We start from the raw sequence: 18023 nt of genomic DNA, 5'->3' as shown, positions 1-18023 counted from the left end.
AAAGTTAGAAGTACTTTTCAGCACTTAGAAAAGAGTGAAAAGAGGAAATGCAAAACTTTTTGGCTATGTGTATATACACTGACCTTGTTTTGTATATTTTTCTCTTATGAAAAGTACAATGACAAGAGTGGTAAGTAGTCTCAAAGCACTTATCCCACCGCTGCACAACCAATGTAGGAGACTGGACTGGCTTGTAGTGAGTACCAAGGGGTACTTGCACCTTGCACCAGGCCCAGTTATCCCTTATTTGTGTATAGGGTGTCTAGCAGCTTAGGCTGATAGATAATGGTAGCTTAGCAGAGCAGCTTAGGCTGAACTAGGAGACGTGTGAAGCTACTACAGTACCACTTAGTGTCATATGCACAATATCATAAGAAAACACAATACACAGTTATACTAAAAATAAAGGTACTTTATTTTTATGACAATATGCCAAAGTATCTTAGAGTGTACCCTCAGTGAGAGGATAGGAAATATACACAAGATATATATACACAATAGCAAAAATATGCAATATAGTCTTAGAAAACAGTGCAAACAATGTATAGTTACAATAGGATGCAATGGGGAAACATAGGGATAGGGGCAACACAAACCATATACTCCAAAAGTGGAATGCGAACCACGAATGGACCCCAAACCTATGTGACCTTGTAGAGGGTCGCTGGGACTATTAGAAAATAGTGAGAGTTAGAAAAATAACCCTCCCCAAGACCCTGAAAAGTGAGTGCAAAGTGCACTAAAGTTCCCCTAAGGACAAAGAAGTCGTGTTAGAGGAATAATGCAGGAAAGACACAAACCAGCAATGCAACAACTGTGGATTTCCAATCTAGGGTACCTGTGGAACAAGGGGACCAAGTCCAAAAGTCACAAGCAAGTCGGAGATGGGCAGATGCCCAGGAAATGCCAGCTGCGGGTGCAAAGAAGCTTCTACTGGACAGAAGAATCTGAGGTTTCTGCAGGAACAAAAAGGGCTAGAGACTTCCCCTTTGGTGAACGGATTCCACTCGCCATGCAGAGTCGTGCAGAAGTGTTTTCCTGCCAAAAGAACGCCAACAAGCCTTGCTAGCTGCAAATCGTGCGGTTAGCATTTTTGGACGCTGCTGAGGCCCAGGAGGCACCAGGAGGTCGCAAATTGGACCAGCAGAGAGAAGGGACATCGCGCAAGACAAAGAGCCCTCTCTGAAGCAGGTAGCACCCGGAGAAGTGCCAGAAACAGGCACTACAAGGATGCGTGAAACGGTGCTCGCCGAAGTTGCACAAAGGAGTCCCACGTCGCCGGAGACCAACTTAGAAAGTCGTGCAATGCAGGTTAGAGTGCCGTGGACCCAGTCTTGGCTGTGCACAAAGGATTTCCACCGGAAGTGCACAGGGGCCGTAGTAGCTGCAAAAGTCGCAGTTCCCAGCAATGCAGCCCAGCGAGGTGAGGCAAGGACTTACCTCCACCAAACTTGGATTGAAGAGTCACTGGACTGTGGGGGTCACTTGGACAGAGTTGCTGGATTCGAGGGACCTCGCTCGTCGTGCTGAGAGGAGACCCAAGGGACAGGTAATGCAGCTTTTTTGTGCCTGCGGTTGCAGGGGGAAGATTCCGTCGACCCACAGGAGATTTCTTCGGAGCTTCTGGTGCAGAGAGGAGGCAGACTACCCCCACAGCATGCACAAGCAGGAAAACAGTCGAGAAGGCGGCAGGATCAGCGTTACAGAGTTGCAGTAGTCGTCTTTGCTACTATGTTGCAGGTTTGCAGGCTTCCAGCGCGGTCAGCAGTCGATTCCTTATCAGAAGGTGAAGAGAGAGATGCAGAGGAACTCGGATGAGCTCTTGCATTCGTTATCTAAAGTTTCCCCAGAGACAGAGACCCTAAATAGCCAGCAAAGAGGGTTTGGCTACTTAGGAGAGAGGATAGGCTAGCAACACCTGAAGGAGCCTATCACAAGGAGTCTCTGACGTCACCTGGTGGCACTGGCCACTCAGAGCAGTCCAGTGTGCCAGCAGCACCTCTGTTTCCAAGATGGCAGAGGTCTGGAGCACACTGGAGGAGCTCTGGACACCTCCCAGGGGAGGTGCAGGTCAGGGGAGTTGTCACTCCCCTTTCCTTTGTCCAGTTTCGCGCCAGAGCAGGGGCTAAGGGGTCCCTGAACCGGTGTAGACTGGCTTATGCAGAATTGGGCACATCTGTGCCCAAGAAAGCATTTCCAGAGGCTGGGGGAGGCTACTCCTCCCCTGCCTTCACACCATTTTCCAAAGGGAGAGGGTGTCACACCCTCTCTCAGAGGAAGTTCTTTGTTCTGCCATCCTGGGCCAGGCCTGGCTGGACCCCAGGAGGGCAGATGCCTGTCTGAGGGGTTGGCAGCAGCAGCAGCTGCAGTGAAACCCCAGGAAGGGCAGTTTGGCAGTACCAGGGTCTGTGCTACAGACCACTGGGATCATGGGATTGTGCCAACTATGCCAGGATGGTATAGAGGGGGCAATTCCATGATCATAGACATGTTACATGGCCATATTCGGAGTTACCATTGTGAAGCTACATATAGGTAGTAACCTATATGTAGTGCACGCGTGTAATGGTGTCCCCGCACTCACAAAGTTCAGGGAATTGGCTCTGAACAATGTGGGGGCAACTTGGCTAGTGCCAGGGTGCCCTCACACTAAGTAACTTTGCAACTAACCTTTACCAGGTAAAGGTTAGACATATAGGTGACTTATAAGTTACTTAAGTGCAGTGTAAAATGGCTGTGAAATAACGTGGACGTTATTTCACTCAGGCTGCAGTGGCAGGCCTGTGTAAGAATTGTCAGAGCTCCCTATGGGTGGCAAAAGAAATGCTGCAGCCCATAGGGATCTCCTGGAACCCCAATACCCTGGGTACCTCAGTACCATATACTAGGGAATTATAAGGGTGTTCCAGTAAGCCAATGTAAATTGGTAAAATTGGTCACTAGCCTGTTAGTGACAATTTGAAATAAATGAGAGAGCATAACCACTGAGGTTCTGGTTAGCAGAGCCTCAGTGAGACAGTTAGGCACCACACAGGGAACACATACATATAGGCCACAAACTTATGAGCACTGGGGTCCTGACTAGCAGGGTCCCAGTGACACATAACAAACATACTGAAAACATAGTGTTTTCACTATGAGCACTGGGCCCTGGCTAGCAGGATCCCAGTGAGACAGTGAAAACACCCTGACATACACTCACAAACAGGCCAAAAGTTGGGGGTAACAAGGCTAGAAAGAGGCTACTTTCTCACAGTTATGCTCTCTCATTTCTTTCCAAACTGTCACTAACAGGCTAGTGACCAATTTCACCAATTTACATTGGCATACTGGAACACCCTTATAATTCCCTAGTATATGGTACTGAGGTACCCAGGGTATTGGGGTTCCAGGAGATCCCTATGGGCTGCAGCATTTCTTTTGCCAACCATAGGGAGCTCTGACAATTCTTACACAGGCCTGCCCTTGCAGCCTGAGTGAAATAACGTCTACGTTATTTCACAGCCATTTACCACTGCACTTAAGTAACTTATAAGTCACCTATATGTCTAACCTTTACCTGGTAAAGGTTGGGTGCTAAGTTACTTAGTGTGTGGGCACCCTGGCACTAGCCAAGGTGCTCCCACATTGTTCAGGGCAAATTCCCCAGACTTTGTGAGTGCGGGGACACCATTACACGCGTGCACTATCCATATGTCAGAACAAATGTATAGCGTCACAATGGTAACTCCGAACATGGCCATGTAACATGTCTAAGATCATGGAATTGTCAACCCAATGCCATTCTAGCATTGGGGAGACAATTCCATGATCCCCCGAGTCTCTAGCTCAGACCCGGGTACTGCCAAACTACCTTTCCCGGGGTTTCACTGCAGCTGCTGCTGCCAACCCCTCAGACAGGTTTCTGCCCTCCTGGGGTCCAGCCAGACTTGGCCCTGGAAGGCAGAACAAAGGACTTCCTCAGAGAGAGGGTGTTACACCCTCTCCCCTTGGAAAAAGGTGTCAGGGCTGGGGAGGAGTAGCCTCCCCCAGCCTCTGGAAATGCTTTGATGGGCACAGATGATGCCCATCTCTGCATAAGCCAGTCTACACCGGTTCAGGGATCCCCCAGCCCTGCTCTGGCGCGAAACTGGACAAAGGAAAGGGGAGTGACCACTCCCCTGACCTGCACCTCCCCTGGGATGTGCCCAGAGCTCCTCCAGTGTGCTCCAGACCTCTCCCATCTTGGAAACAGAGGTGCTGCTGGCACACTGGACTGCTCTGAGTGGCCAGTTTCAGCAGGTGACGTCAGAGACTCCTTCTGATAGGCTCCTCCAGGTGTTGCGTGCCTATCCTCTCTCCTAAGTAGCAGAACCTCCTTTTCTGGCTATTTAGGGTCTCTGCTTTGGGGAATTCTTTAGATAACGAATGCAAGAGCTCATCAGAGTCCCTCTGCATCTCTCTCTTCACCTTCTGCCAAGGAATCGACTGGTGACCGTGCTGGAAGCCTGCAAAACTGCAGCAAAGTAGCAAAGACGACTACTGCGACCTTGTAACGCTGATCCTGCCACCTTCTTGACTGTTTTCCTGGTGGTGCAAGCTGTGGGGGTAGTCTGCCTCCTCTCTGCACTAGAAGCTCCGAAGAAATCTCCTGTGGGTCGACGGAACCTTCCCCTTGCAACCGCAGGCACCAAAGAACTGCATCACGGGTACTCTGGGTCTCCTCTCAGCACGACGAGCGAGGTCCCTTGAACTCAGCAACTCTGTCCAAGTGACTCCCACAGTCCAGTGACTCTTCAGTCCAAGTTTGGTGGAGGTAAGTCCTTGCCTCCCCACGCTAGACTGCATTGCTGGGAACCGCGTGTTTTGCAGCTACTCCGGCTCCTGTGCACTCTTCCAGGATTTCCTTTGTGCACTGCCAAGCCTGGGTCCCCAGCACTCTAACCTGCAGTGCACGACCTCCTGAGTTGTCATCCGGCGTCGTGGGACCCTCTTTTGTGACTTCGGGTGAGCTCCGGTTCACTCCACTTCGTAGTGCCTGTTCTGGCACTTCTGCAGGTGCTGCTTGCTTTTGAGAGGGCTCCTTGTCTTGCTGGGCGCCTCCTCTGTCCCCTCACGCAATTGGCGACATCCTGGTCCCTCCTGGGCCACAGCAGCATCCAAAAACCCTAACCACGACCCTTGCAGCTAGCAAGGCTTTTTTGCAGTTTTTCTGCACGGAAACACCTCTGCACGACTCTTCACGACGTTGGACATCCATCCTCCAAAGGGGAAGTTTCTAGCCCTTGTCGTTGTTGCAGAATCCACAGCTTCTACCATCCGGTGGCAGCTTCTTTGCACCCACAGCTGGCATTCCCTGGGCCTCTGTCCACTCCCGACTTGATCGTGACTTTTGGACTTGGTCCCCTTGTTCCACAGGTACTCTCGTCAGGAAATCCATCGTTGTTGCATTGCTGGTGTTGGTCTTCCTTGCAGAATTCCCCTATCACGACTTCTGTGCTCTCTGGGGAACTTAGGTGCACTTTGCACCCACTTTTCAGGGTCTTGGGGTGGGCTATTTTTCTAACCCTCACTGTTTTCTTACAGTCCCAGCGACCTTCTACAAGGTCACATAGGTTTGGGGTCCATTCGTTGTTCGCATTCCACTTCTAGAGTATATGGTTTGTGTTGCCCCTATCCCTATGTGCCCCCATTGCATTCTATTGTGACTATACATTGTTTGCACTGTTTTCTATTGCTATTACTGCATATTTTGGTATTGTGTACATATATCTTGTGTATATTTGCTATCCTCATACTGAGGGTACTCACTGAGATACTTTGGCATATTGTCATAAAAATAAAGTACCTTTATTTTTAGTATATCTGTGTATTGTGTTTTCTTATGATATTGTGCATATGACACTAGTGGTACTGTAGGAGCTTCACTCGTCTCCTAGTTCAGCCTAAGCTGCTCTGCTAAGCTACCTTTTCTATCAGCCTAAGCTGCTAGACACCCCTCTACACTAATAAGGGATACCTGGGCCTGGTGCAAGGTGTAAGTACCCCTTGGTACCCACTACAAGCCAGTCCAGCCTCCTACATTCCCCCAGGCCCATTTCTAACTATTGTGATTTTCACTATTTGCACCTTTTTCTAACTGCCTTTTCAGCTATTTCTGCATCCTAGTGTACATAATTTGTGTATTACCTCCTAAGGGAGTATAGTCGCTATGGTATTTTTGGCATTTGTGCCACCAAAATAAAGTACCTTTATTTTTGTAACACTGAGTTTTTCTTTCATGTATGTAAGTACTGTGTGACCACAGTGGTATTGCTTGAGCTTTGCATGTCTCCTAGTTATTCTTTGGCTGCGCATGCACACTACTCCTAGAGAGCATGGCTTCTAGACACTGTCTACATTTCACTAATAAGGGATAACTGGACCTGGTATAAGGTGTAAGTACCTTAGGTACCTACCAGAAATCAAGCTAACCTCCTACACGTTTGAGAAGTGTGCTTCTCTCCAGGGATCAGCTACAGCGCTTCTGACTTATTTTCTGTATCTGTGGAATCGGTCACTGCAACTGTATCTATTTGTGACATAAGATTCACAATTTCAGAACTAAATCAAATCACAAAAATGAAGCAGTAACTCAGCAATTGCTAGCACTAAGAAACTTCTGTTAGGTAAACATATGGGTTCATGCATATTATTTTGCAATTCATAAACTGCAATTCGTTAAATTTTGCAATTTGTACATCACAAGTTGTGCATGTTATGCACCTGGCCCTGACTTAAAATAAATGTGTTAAGGAGTAGCAAGCTGTGTCCTGGCCCTTAAATATTCATGATGTGGAAGGCTTGTGAATTTTGGTGACCTGCCGCTTTGTGGTATGACAGCTTTGTACATTCTTTTCACTTCAAGGGAGAGGCTGGTCGCAAAGGAAGGCAAAAAATGTGCTGCAATCACCTTTGTTAATACATCATGTCCCACTAATTCCAAGGACAATAAAACGTTATTCTTTCCTGTTTTGTTCAATTGTTGACAGTTCCCAATAATTGACAGGTGGGCTAAGACAATCTGAAACAGGAAATGCAGATTAGGTATTTTATAGAATAACTACAGGTCTGTTTACAAATGCTTTGATGATTGTCTTTATTTTATTCATCCTCACAAATAATGTTAAGAAAGAAACAGTGTATTGTCTCTTTATGACAATTGATCTTCTTTTTATAGCTTATAGACTACCGTCTTGAGTTCAGCAGGTGGTGGATCAATGAATTTAAAACCATAAAGTTCCCTTCTCAGGGAACAGTGTTTGATTACTACATAGACCCAGAAAATAAACGGTTTATGCCTTGGACTGAAAAGATTCCACAGTTTGTGCTGAATATTGAAATTCCACTGCAGGTAATCAATCAATCAGTATCAATCTTTATATCTTTCAAACTTATAATACTACTTAAAGATAGCCTATATTTCTCTTTCAGGAGATCAACATATATGGTCCTAAGAACGGAAAAGTCCCTCCCACATGTGGGAACTTGGAGGGATTCAAATATGTCAATTTAAACATATATAAAAAGCTATAGAAATGTTTTGTAACGCAAGATCTGATGGAGACTTCTAGTTTCAGATTCCTTACCTTAGAATTTCCCCCAGGCGTCAGACTGGTGTAGGAAAGTACCATCTTTCCTGGCATGTTACCCCCAATTTCTACATGTTTGTCAGTATGTTTTACCTGTCTCACTGGGATCCTGCTGGTCAGGACCCCGGTGCTCATAGTTTGTGGCCTAATGTGTGTGTTATCAGTAGTGCTTAACTGTGTCACTGAATGTAAGGAAATGCCTCCTTGGCATGGATACCCCCTGACTTTTTGCCTTTGCTGATGCCAAGTTATGATTTGTAAGAGTGCTGAGGCCTGCTAACCAGGCCCAAGCACCAGTGTTCCTTCCCTAAAACTGTACCTTTGTCTCCACAATTGGCACACCCTGGCATCCAGGTAAGTCCCTTCTAACTGGTACCCCTGGTACCAAGGGCCCTGCTGCCAGGGAAGGTCTCTAAGGGCTGCAGCATGTCTTATGCCACCCTGGGGACCCCTCACTCAGCACAGACACACTGAATGCCAGCTTGTGTGTGCTGGTGGGGAGAAAATGACTACGTCGACATGGCACTCCCCTCAGGGTGCCATGCCAACCTCACACTGCCCATGGCATAGATAAGTCACCCCTCTAGCAGGCCTTACAGCCCTAAGGCAGGGTGCACTATACCATAGGTGAGGGCATAGGTGCATGAGCACTATGGGGGTCATTCCGACCCTGGCGGTCAAGGACCGCCAGGGCCGGGGACGGAGGAAGCACCTCCAACAGACTGGCGGAGCTTCAGGGGTAATTCTGACCGCAGCGGTAAAGCCGCGGTCAGAAAAGGGGAACCGGCGGTTTCCCGCCGGTTTTCCCCTGCCCCAGAGAATCCTCCACGGTGGCGCTGCAAGCAGCGCCGCCATGGGGATTCCGATCCCCTTCCCGCCATCCCGTTCCTGGTGGTTTTTACCGCCAGGAACAAGATGGCGGGAACGGGTGTCGTGGGGCCCCTGGGGGCCCCTGCACTGCCCATGCCACTGGCATGGGCAGTGCAGGGGCCCCCTAACAGGGCCCCATTCAGATTTTCAGTGTCTGCAAAGCAGACACTGAAAATCGCGACGGGTGCCACTGCACCCGTCGCACACCAGCAACTCCGCCGGCTCCATTCGGAGCCGGCTTCATCGTTGCTGGGGCTTTCCCGCTGCGGGAAAGTCAGAATGACCGCCGCGGTCATTTGACCGTGGTGCGGTCTTCTGGCGGTCTCCGCCCGGCGGGCGGCACCCGCCGCCCGGCGGGGTCGGAATGACCCCCTATGTCCCTAAAGTGTCTAAGCAAAACCTTAGACATTGTAAGTGCAGGGTAGCCATAAGAGTATATGGTCGGGGAGTCTGTCAAACACGAACTCCACAGCACCATAATGGCTACACTGAAAACTGGGAAGTTTGGTATCAAATGTCTTAGCACAACACATGCACACTGATGCCAGTGTACATTCTATTGTGAAATACACCCAGAGGGCATCTTAGAGATGCCCCCTGAAAACATACCCGACTTCCAGTGTGGGCTGACTAGTTTTGCCAGCCTGCCACACACCAGACATGTTGCTGGCCACATGGGGAGAGTGCCTTTGTCACTCTGTGGCCAGGAACAAAGCCTGTACTGGGTGGAGGTGCTTCTCACCTCCTCCTGCAGGAACTGTAACACCTGGCGGTGAGCCTTAAAGGCTCACCCCCTTTGTTACAGCGCCACAGGGCATCCCAGCTAGTGGAGATGCCCGCCCCTCCGGCTTTTGGCGGTAAGACCGGAGGAGATAATAAGAAAAACAAGGAGGAGTCACTGGCCAGTCAGGACAACCCCTAAGGTGTCCTGAGCTGAGGTGACTCTGACTTTTAGGAATCCTCCATCTTGCAGATGGAGGATTCCCCCAATAGGATTAGGGAGGTGGCCCCCTCCCCTCAGGGAGGAGGCACAAAGAGGGTGTAGGAACCCTCAGGGCTAGTAGCCATTGGCTACTAAACCCCCAGACCTAAACACCCCCCTAAATTGAGTATTTAGGGGCTCCCAGAACCGAGGAAGAGAGATTCCTGCAACCTGAAGACGAAGAAGGACTGCTGACCTGAAGCCCTGCAGAGAAGACGGAGACACTAACTACTTTGGCCCCAGCCCTACCGGCCTCTCTCCCCACTTCAAGAAAAACTGCAACAGCGACGCGTCCTCAGGGTCCAGCGACCTCTGGAGCCTCAGAGGACTGCCCTGCATCTAAAAGGACCAAGAACTCCAGAGGACAGCGTAGGAAAGTACCATCTTGCCTGGCATGTTACCCCCATTTTTCACTGTATATATGTTGTTTTAGTTGTATGTGTCACTGGGACCCTGGTAACCCAGGGCCCCAGTGCTCATAAGTGTGCCTGAATGTGTTACCTGTGTAGTGACTAACTGTCTCACTGAGGCTCTGCTAATCAGAACCTCAGTGGTTATGCTCTCTCATTTCTTTCCAAATTGTCACTGACAGGCTAGTGACCATTTTTTACCAATTTACATTGGCTTACTGGAACACCCTTATAATTCCCTAGTATATGGTACTGAGGTACCCAGGGTATTGGGGTTCCAGGAGATCCCTATGGGCTGCAGCATTTCTTTTGCCACCCATAGGGAGCTCTGACAATTCTTACACAGGCCTGCCACTGCAGCCTGAGTGAAATAACGTCCACGTTATTTCACAGCCATTTTACACTGCACTTAAGTAACTTATAAGTCACCTATATGTCTAACCTTTACCTGGTAAAGGTTAGGTGCAAAGTTACTTAGTATGAGGGCACCCTGGCACTAGCCAAGGTGCCCCCACATTGTTCAGAGCCAATTCACTGAACTTTGTGAGTGCGGGGACACCATTACACGCGTGCACTACATATAGGTCACTACCTATATGTAGCTTCACCATGGTAACTCCGAATATGGCCATGTAACATGTCTATGATCATGGAATTGCCCCCTCTATGCCATCCTGGCATTGTTGGTACAATTCCATGATCCCAGTGGTCTGTAGCACAGACCCTGGTACTGCCAAACTGCCCTTCCTGGGGTTTCACTGCAGCTGCTGCTGCTGCCAACCCCTCAGACAGGCAGCTGCCCTCCTGGGGTCCAGCCAGGCCTGGCCCAGGATGGCAGAACAAAGAACTTCCTCTGTCTGAGAGAGGGTGTGACACCCTCTCCCTTTGGAAAATGGTGTGAAGGCAGGGGAGGAGTAGCCTCCCCCAGCCTCTGGAAATGCTTTGTTGGGCACAGATGTGCCCAATTCTGCATAAGCCAGTCTACACCGGTTCAGGGACCCCTTAGCCCCTGCTCTGGCGCGAAACTGGACAAAGGAAAGGGGAGTGACCACTCCCCTGACCTGCACCTCCCCTGGGAGGTGTCCAGAGCTCCTCCAGTGTGCTCCAGACCTCTGCCATCTTGGAAACAGAGGTGCTGCTGGCACACTGGACTGCTCTGAGTGGCCAGTGCCACCAGGTGACGTCAGAGACTCCTTGTGATAGGCTCCTTCAGGTGTTAGTAGCCTTTCCTCTCTCCTAGTTAGCCAAACCCTCTTTTCTGGCTATTTAGGGTCTCTGTCTCTGGGGAAACTTTAGATAACGAATGCATGAGCTCAGCCGAGTTCCTCTGCATCTCTCTCTTCACCTTCTGATAAGGAAACGACCGCTGACCGCGCTGGAAGCCTGCAAACCTGCAACATAGTAGCAAAGACGACTACTGCAACTCTGTAACGCTGATCCTGCCGCCTTCTCGACTGTTTTCCTGCTTGTGCATGCTGTGGGGGTAGTCTGCCTCCTCTCTGCACCAGAAGCTCCGAAGAAATCTCCCGTGGGTCGACGGAATCTTCCCCCTGCAACCGCAGGCACCAAAAAGCTGCATTACCGGTCCCTTGGGTCTCCTCTCAGCACGACGAGCGAGGTCCCTCGAATCCAGCGACGCTGTCCAAGTGACCCCCACAGTCCAGTGACTCTTCAGCCCAAGTTTGGTGGAGGTAAGTCCTTGCCTCACCTCGCTGGGCTGCATTGCTGTGAACCGCGACTTTGCAGCCACTCCGGCCCCTGTGCACTTCCGGCGGAAATCCTTTGTGCACAGCCAAGCCTGGGTCCACGGCACTCTAACCTGCATTGCACGACTTTCTAAGTTGGTCTCCGGCGACGTGGGACTCCTTTGTGCAACTTCGGCGAGCACCATTTCACGCATCCTCGTAGTGCCTGTTTCTGGCACTTCTCCGGGTGCTACCTGCTTCAGTTAGGGCTCTTTGTCTTGCTCGACGTCCCTTCTCTCTTCAGGTCCACTTTGCGACGTCCTGGTCCCTCCTGGGCCCCAGCAGTGTCCAAAAACGCCAAACGCACGATTTGCGTGTAGCAAGGCTTGTTGGCGTTCTTCTGGCGGGAAAACACTTTTGCACGACTCTCCAAGGCGAGTGGGATCCGTCCACCAAAGGGGAAGTCTCTAGCTCTTTTCGTTCCTGCAGAAACCTCAGCTTCTTCTGTCCAGTCGAAGCTTCTTTGCACCCGCAGCTGGCATTTCCTGGGCATCTGCCCATCTCCGACTTGCTTGTGACTTTTGGACTTGGTCCCCTTGTTCCACAGGTACCCTAGATTGGAAATCCACAGTTGTTGCATTGCTGGTTTGTGTCTTTCCTGCATTATTCCTCTAACACGACTATTTTGTCCTTAGGGGAACTTTAGTGCACTTTGCACTCACTTTTCAGGGTCTTGGGGAGAGTTATTTTTCTAACTTTCACTATTTTCTAATAGTCCCAGCGACCCTCTACAAGGTCACATAGGTTTGGGGTCCATTCGTGGTTCGCATTCCACTTCTGGAGTATATGGTTTGTGTTGCCCCTATCCCTATGTTTCCCCATTGCATCCTATTGTAACTATACATTGTTTGCACTGTTTTCTAAGACTATACTGCATATTTTTGCTATTGTGTATATATATCTTGTGTATATTTCCTATCCTCTCACTGAGGGTACACTCTAAGATACTTTGGCATATTGTCATAAAAATAAAGTACCTTTATTTTTAGTATAACTGTGGATTGTGTTTTCTTATGATATTGTGCATATGACACTAAGTGGTACTGTAGTAGCTTCACACGTCTCCTAGTTCAGCCTAAGCTGCTCTGCTAAGCTACCATTATCTATCAGCCTAAGCTGCTAGACACCCTATACACTAATAAGGGATAACTGGGCCTGGTGCAAGGTGCAAGTACCCCTTGGTACTCACTACAAGCCAGTCCAGCCTCCTACACTTACCACTCTTGTCATTGTATTTTTCATAAGAGAAAAATATACAAAACAAGGTCAGTGTATATACACATAGCCAAAAAGTTTTGCATTTCCTCTTTTCACTCTTTTCTAAGTGCTGAAAAGTACTTCTAAACTTTCTAAAAAGTTTTTAAAAGTTTAAAAAGTTTTTTTCTGTCTTTCTAAAAAGTTCTGAAAACTTTTTTTTCTTTTTCTATCACTTTAACTCTCTCTAAAAATGTCTGGAACAGGCCAAAATGTTGATCTGTCCAAACTTGCACATGACCACCTTAGCTGGAAAGGAGCAAGGAGTCTCTGCATAGAGAGAGGTTTGAGTGTAGGGAAGAATCTTTCCTTGGAACTGTTACTTAACATGCTTAGAGAACAAGATAAGGCTATAAGTGCCCCATCTGTTGAAAAAGTACCTAATAGTTCCCAATCTGATTCAGGGACTCCCCCAGGAAAAGATTCAGGAAAGAAACTTCCTAGCCTGCCCATTACTAGACAGTCTAGCATAGTTGGTAATGATGATGAGCCACACCATACAAATAGTGTTGTCTCACATCATAGCAAAAGCATTTATTCTCACCATACTGGTGGTAATGTTTCTGTTAGCCAAGCTGTTAGGGTGGCTTCTGTAAGGGACAGGTCTCCTTCTGTTCATTCCCATCATACCTCTGTATCTAGGAATGTCCCTCCCACCAACCCTGATGACAGAATGTTAGAGAGGGAACTCAATAAGTTGAGGGTGGAACAAACCAGACTGAAGCTTAAAAAGCAACAGCTGGATTTGGATAGACAGTCTTTTGAACTAGAGAAGGAAAGACAGAAGTTGGGTTTAGATACCCATGGTGGCAGCAGCAGTATTCCCCATAGTCATCCTGCAAAAGAGCATGATTCCAGGAATCTGCACAAGATAGTTCCCCCTTATAAGGAGGGGGATGACATTAACAAGTGGTTTGCTGCACTTGAGAGGGCCTGTGTTGTACAGGATGTCCCTCAAAGGCAGTGGGCTGCTATCCTATGGCTATCATTTAGTGGAAAAGGTAGGGATAGGCTCCTTACTGTGAAAGAAAATGATGCCAATAATTTCCAAGTTCTTATGAATGCACTCCTGGATGGTTATGGCTTAACCATTGAACAATACAGGATAAAGTTCAGAGAGACCAAAAAGGAGTCTTCACAAGACTGGGTTGATTTCATTGACCATTCAGTGAAGGCCTTGGAGGGGTGGTTACATGGCAGTAAAGTTACTGATTATGACAGCCTGTATAACTTAATCCTGAGAGAGCATATTCTTAATAATTGTGTGTCTGATTTGTTGCACCAGTACTTGGTGGACTCTGATCTGACCTCTCCCCAAGAATTGGGAAAGAAGGCAGACAAATGGGTCAGAACAAGGGTGAACAGAAAAGTTCATACAGGGGGTGACAAAGATGGCAACAAAAAGAAGGATGGTAAGTCTTCTGACAAGGGTGGGGACAAATCTAAAAATGAGTCTTCATCAAGCCCACAAATCACTCTGTTGGGGGTGGTGGGCCCAAATCCTCTTTTAATCAGAACAAGGAAAAGAAACCATGGTGCTATTTATGTAAAATAAAAGGCCATTGGACAACAGATCCCAGTTGTCCAAAGAAAAGCACCAATGCTCCTACCACTACAACCCCTACTGCTACCCCTAGTGTCCATACTAATAGCAGTGGTGGTGGGAGCAAACCTACTAATAGCCAATCCAAGGGAGTAGCTGGGCTCACTATTGGTAACTTAGTTGGGGTTGGCCTTGTTAGGGAGGCCACAGAGGCTGTGTTAGTCTCTGAGGGGGCTATTGATTTAGCCACCTTAGTTGCTTGTCCCCTTAATATGGATAAGTACAAGCAGCTACCCCTAATAAATGGTGTTGAGGTTCAGGCCTACAGGGACACTGGAGCCAGTGTGACTGTGGTCATAGAGAAACTGGTCCACCCTGAACAACACCTACTTGGTCACCAGTACCAAGTAACCGATGCTCACAACAACACACTTAGCCACCCCATGGCTGTTGTTAATCTCAACTGGGGGGGGGTTACTGGTCCAAAGAAAGTTGTGGTAGCCACAGATTTACCTGTAGACTGTCTACTAGGAACTGATTTGGAGACATCAGCTTGGTCAGATGTGGAGTTGGAGTCCCATGCAGCAATGCTGGGCATCCCAGGGCATATTTTTGCTTTGACAAGGGCTCAGGCCAGAAAGCAAAATGGACAGGGAAGCTTGGATCCTGGAACAATGGACCAAGTGCTCCCTAAAGCTAGGGCTAGTAGAAGCAAACCACTTCCTACTATCCCTCCCTCTACAGTGGATTCTACTTCTGAAGAAGAAGAATTCCCTCCTTGTGCAGAACCTACACCAGAGGAGCTGGAAGCAGATACTGCTGAGCTTTTGGGTGAAGGGGGGCCTGCCAGGGAGGAGCTGAGTGTGGCACAGCAAACCTGTCCCACATTAGAGGGTCTCAGACAGCAAGCTGTCAAACAAGCTAATGGGGATGTCAGTGACTCTCACAGAGTTTACTGGGAGGACAACCTCTTGTACACTGAGCATAGGGATCCTAAACCTGGAGCTGCCAGGAGATTAGTGATTCCTCAGGAGTACAGAAAGTTCCTCCTAACTCTAGCACACGACATTCCCCTAGCTGGGCATCTAGGACAAATGAAAACTTGGGACAGGCTTGTTCCCCTGTTTCATTGGCCTAGAATGTCTGAGGACACAAAGGAATTTTGTAAGTCCTGTGAAACCTGTCAAGCCAGTGGCAAGACAGGTGGCACCCCAAAGGCACCCCTTATCCCACTGCCTGTGGTTTGGGTTCCCTTTGAAAGGGTAGGGGTTGACATAGTTGGCCCCCTTGACCCTCCTACTGCTTCAGGCAATAGATTCATCTTGGTGGTAGTGGACCATGCCACAAGATATCCTGAAGCTATTCCTTTAAGGACCACTACAGCACCTGCAGTGGCAAAGGCCCTCCTGGGAATATTTTCCAGGGTGGGCTTCCCAAAGGAAGTAGTATCAGACAGGGGAAGCAATTTCATGTCTGCATACTTAAAGGCCATGTGGAAGGAGTGTGGTGTAACTTACAAGTTCACAACACCCTATCATCCACAAACAAATGGACTGGTGGAGAGATTTAATAAAACTCTCAAAGGCATGATTATGGGTCTCCCTGAAAAACTCCGCAGGAGATGGGATATCCTCCTACCATGCCTCCTTTTTGCCTACAGGGAGGTACCCCAGAAAGGAGTGGGCTTCAGCCCCTTTGAACTTCTTTTTGGACACCCTGTTAGGGGTCCACTCACCCTTGTAAAGGAGGGTTGGGAACAACCTTTAAAAGCTCCTAAGCAGGATATTGTGGATTATGTACTTGGCCTCAGATCAAGGATGGCTGAGTACATGAAAAAGGCCAGTAAAAACCTTCAGGCCAGCCAAGAGCTCCAGAAGCAATGGCATGATCAGAAGGCTGTTTTGGTTCATTACCAACCAGGGCAGAAAGTGTGGGTCTTGGAGCCTGTGGCCCCAAGAGCACTCCAAGATAAATGGAGTGGTCCCCACACAATTGTTGAGAAAAAGGGTGAAGTCACCTATTTAGTTGACTTAGGCACTGCAAGGAGTCCCCTTAGGGTACTCCATGTAAACCGCCTGAAACCCTACTATGACAGGGCTGATCTCACCCTGCTCATGGCAACTGATGAGGGACAGGAAGAAGACAGTGATCCTCTACCTGATCTCTTCTCTTCCACAGAACAAGATGCTCTTGTGGAAGGTGTAGTTTTGACTGATTGTCTTACTGCTGAGCAGAAAGACCATTGCATAAATCTCCTAGATCAATTCTCTGAACTCTTCTCTACTGTGCCAGGTACCACTTCTTGGTGTGAGCACACTATAGATACTGGAGACAGTTTACCTGTCAAAAGTAAGATCTATAGGCAGCCTGACCATGTCAGGGACTGCATAAAGCAAGAGGTACAGAAAATGTTAGAACTAGGAGTGGTTGAGCACTCTGAAAGTCCATGGGCTTCTCCTGTGCTACTTGTACCAAAACCCCATTCCAAAGATGGAAAGAAGGAAATGCGGTTTTGTGTAGACTATAGAGGTCTCAACTTGGTAACCAAAACTGATGCTCACCCTATACCCACGGCAGATGAGCTCATAGATACACTGGCATCTGCCAAGTATCTAAGCACTTTTGATTTGACTGCAGGGTATTGGCAGATCAAATTGTCAGAAGATGCTAAACCTAAAACTGCATTTTCAACCATTGGAGGGCATTACCAGTTTACTGTAATGCCTTTTGGTTTGAAAAATGCACCTGCCACTTTTCAAAGGTTGGTGAACACAGTCCTGCAAGGGCTGGAGGCTTTCAGTGCAGCATATTTGGACGATATAGCTGTCTTTAGCTCCAGCTGGGATGATCACCTGGTCCACCTATGGAAAGTTTTGGAGGCCCTGCAAAAGGCAGGCCTCACTATCAAGGCTTCAAAGTGCCAGATAGGGCAGGGGAAGGTGGTTTATCTGGGACACCTTGTTGGTGGGGAACAGATTGCACCACTTCAGGGGAAAATCCAAACAATTATTGATTGGGTTCCCCCTACTACTCAGACTCAGGTGAGAGCCTTCCTAGGCCTCACTGGGTATTACAGGAGGTTCATTAAGAACTATGGCTCCATTGCAGCCCCTCTTAATGACCTCACATCCAAGAAAATGCCTAAAAAGGTGTTATGGACAGCAAACTGTCAGAAAGCTTTTGAGGAGCTGAAGCAGGCCATGTGCTCTGCACCTGTCCTGAAAAGCCCTTGTTACTCTAAAAAATTCTATGTCCAAACTGATGCATCTGAATTAGGAGTAGGGGCAGTCCTATCACAACTTAATTCTGAGGGCCAGGATCAACCTGTTGCTTTTATTAGTAGGAGGTTGACCCCTAGAGAAAAGCGTTAGTCTGCCATTGAGAGGGAGGTCTTTGCTGTGGTCTGGGCACTGAAGAAGTTGAGGCCATACCTGTTTGGCACTCACTTCATTGTTCAGACAGACCACAAACCTCTACTTTGGCTAAAACAAATGAAAGGTGAAAATCCTAAATTGTTGAGGTGGTCCATATCCCTACAGGGAATGGACTATACAGTGGAACATAGACCTGGGAGTAGCCACTCCAATGCAGATGGACTCTCCAGATATT

General features: G+C 48.3%; 1 protein-coding gene across 1 annotated transcript in view; it reads left to right on the top strand.

Annotated features, from left to right (window-relative positions):
* The window catches only part of DNAH17 (dynein axonemal heavy chain 17), a 7556186-nt gene that overhangs the window by 4179516 nt on the left and 3358647 nt on the right, over positions 1-18023 (top strand). Inside the window, exon 33 of the mRNA XM_069201738.1 lies at positions 7199-7372. Coding sequence (XP_069057839.1) covers positions 7199-7372 — 174 coding nt within the window. The remainder of the gene's footprint in view (positions 1-7198; positions 7373-18023) is intronic.

This window comes from Pleurodeles waltl, chromosome 7, assembly GCF_031143425.1.
Source record: "Pleurodeles waltl isolate 20211129_DDA chromosome 7, aPleWal1.hap1.20221129, whole genome shotgun sequence".
Classification (NCBI taxonomy): Eukaryota; Metazoa; Chordata; class Amphibia; order Caudata; family Salamandridae; genus Pleurodeles; species Pleurodeles waltl.
Note: the sequence above shows the minus strand (reverse complement) of the source record. Positions and strands in the feature narration are given on the sequence as shown.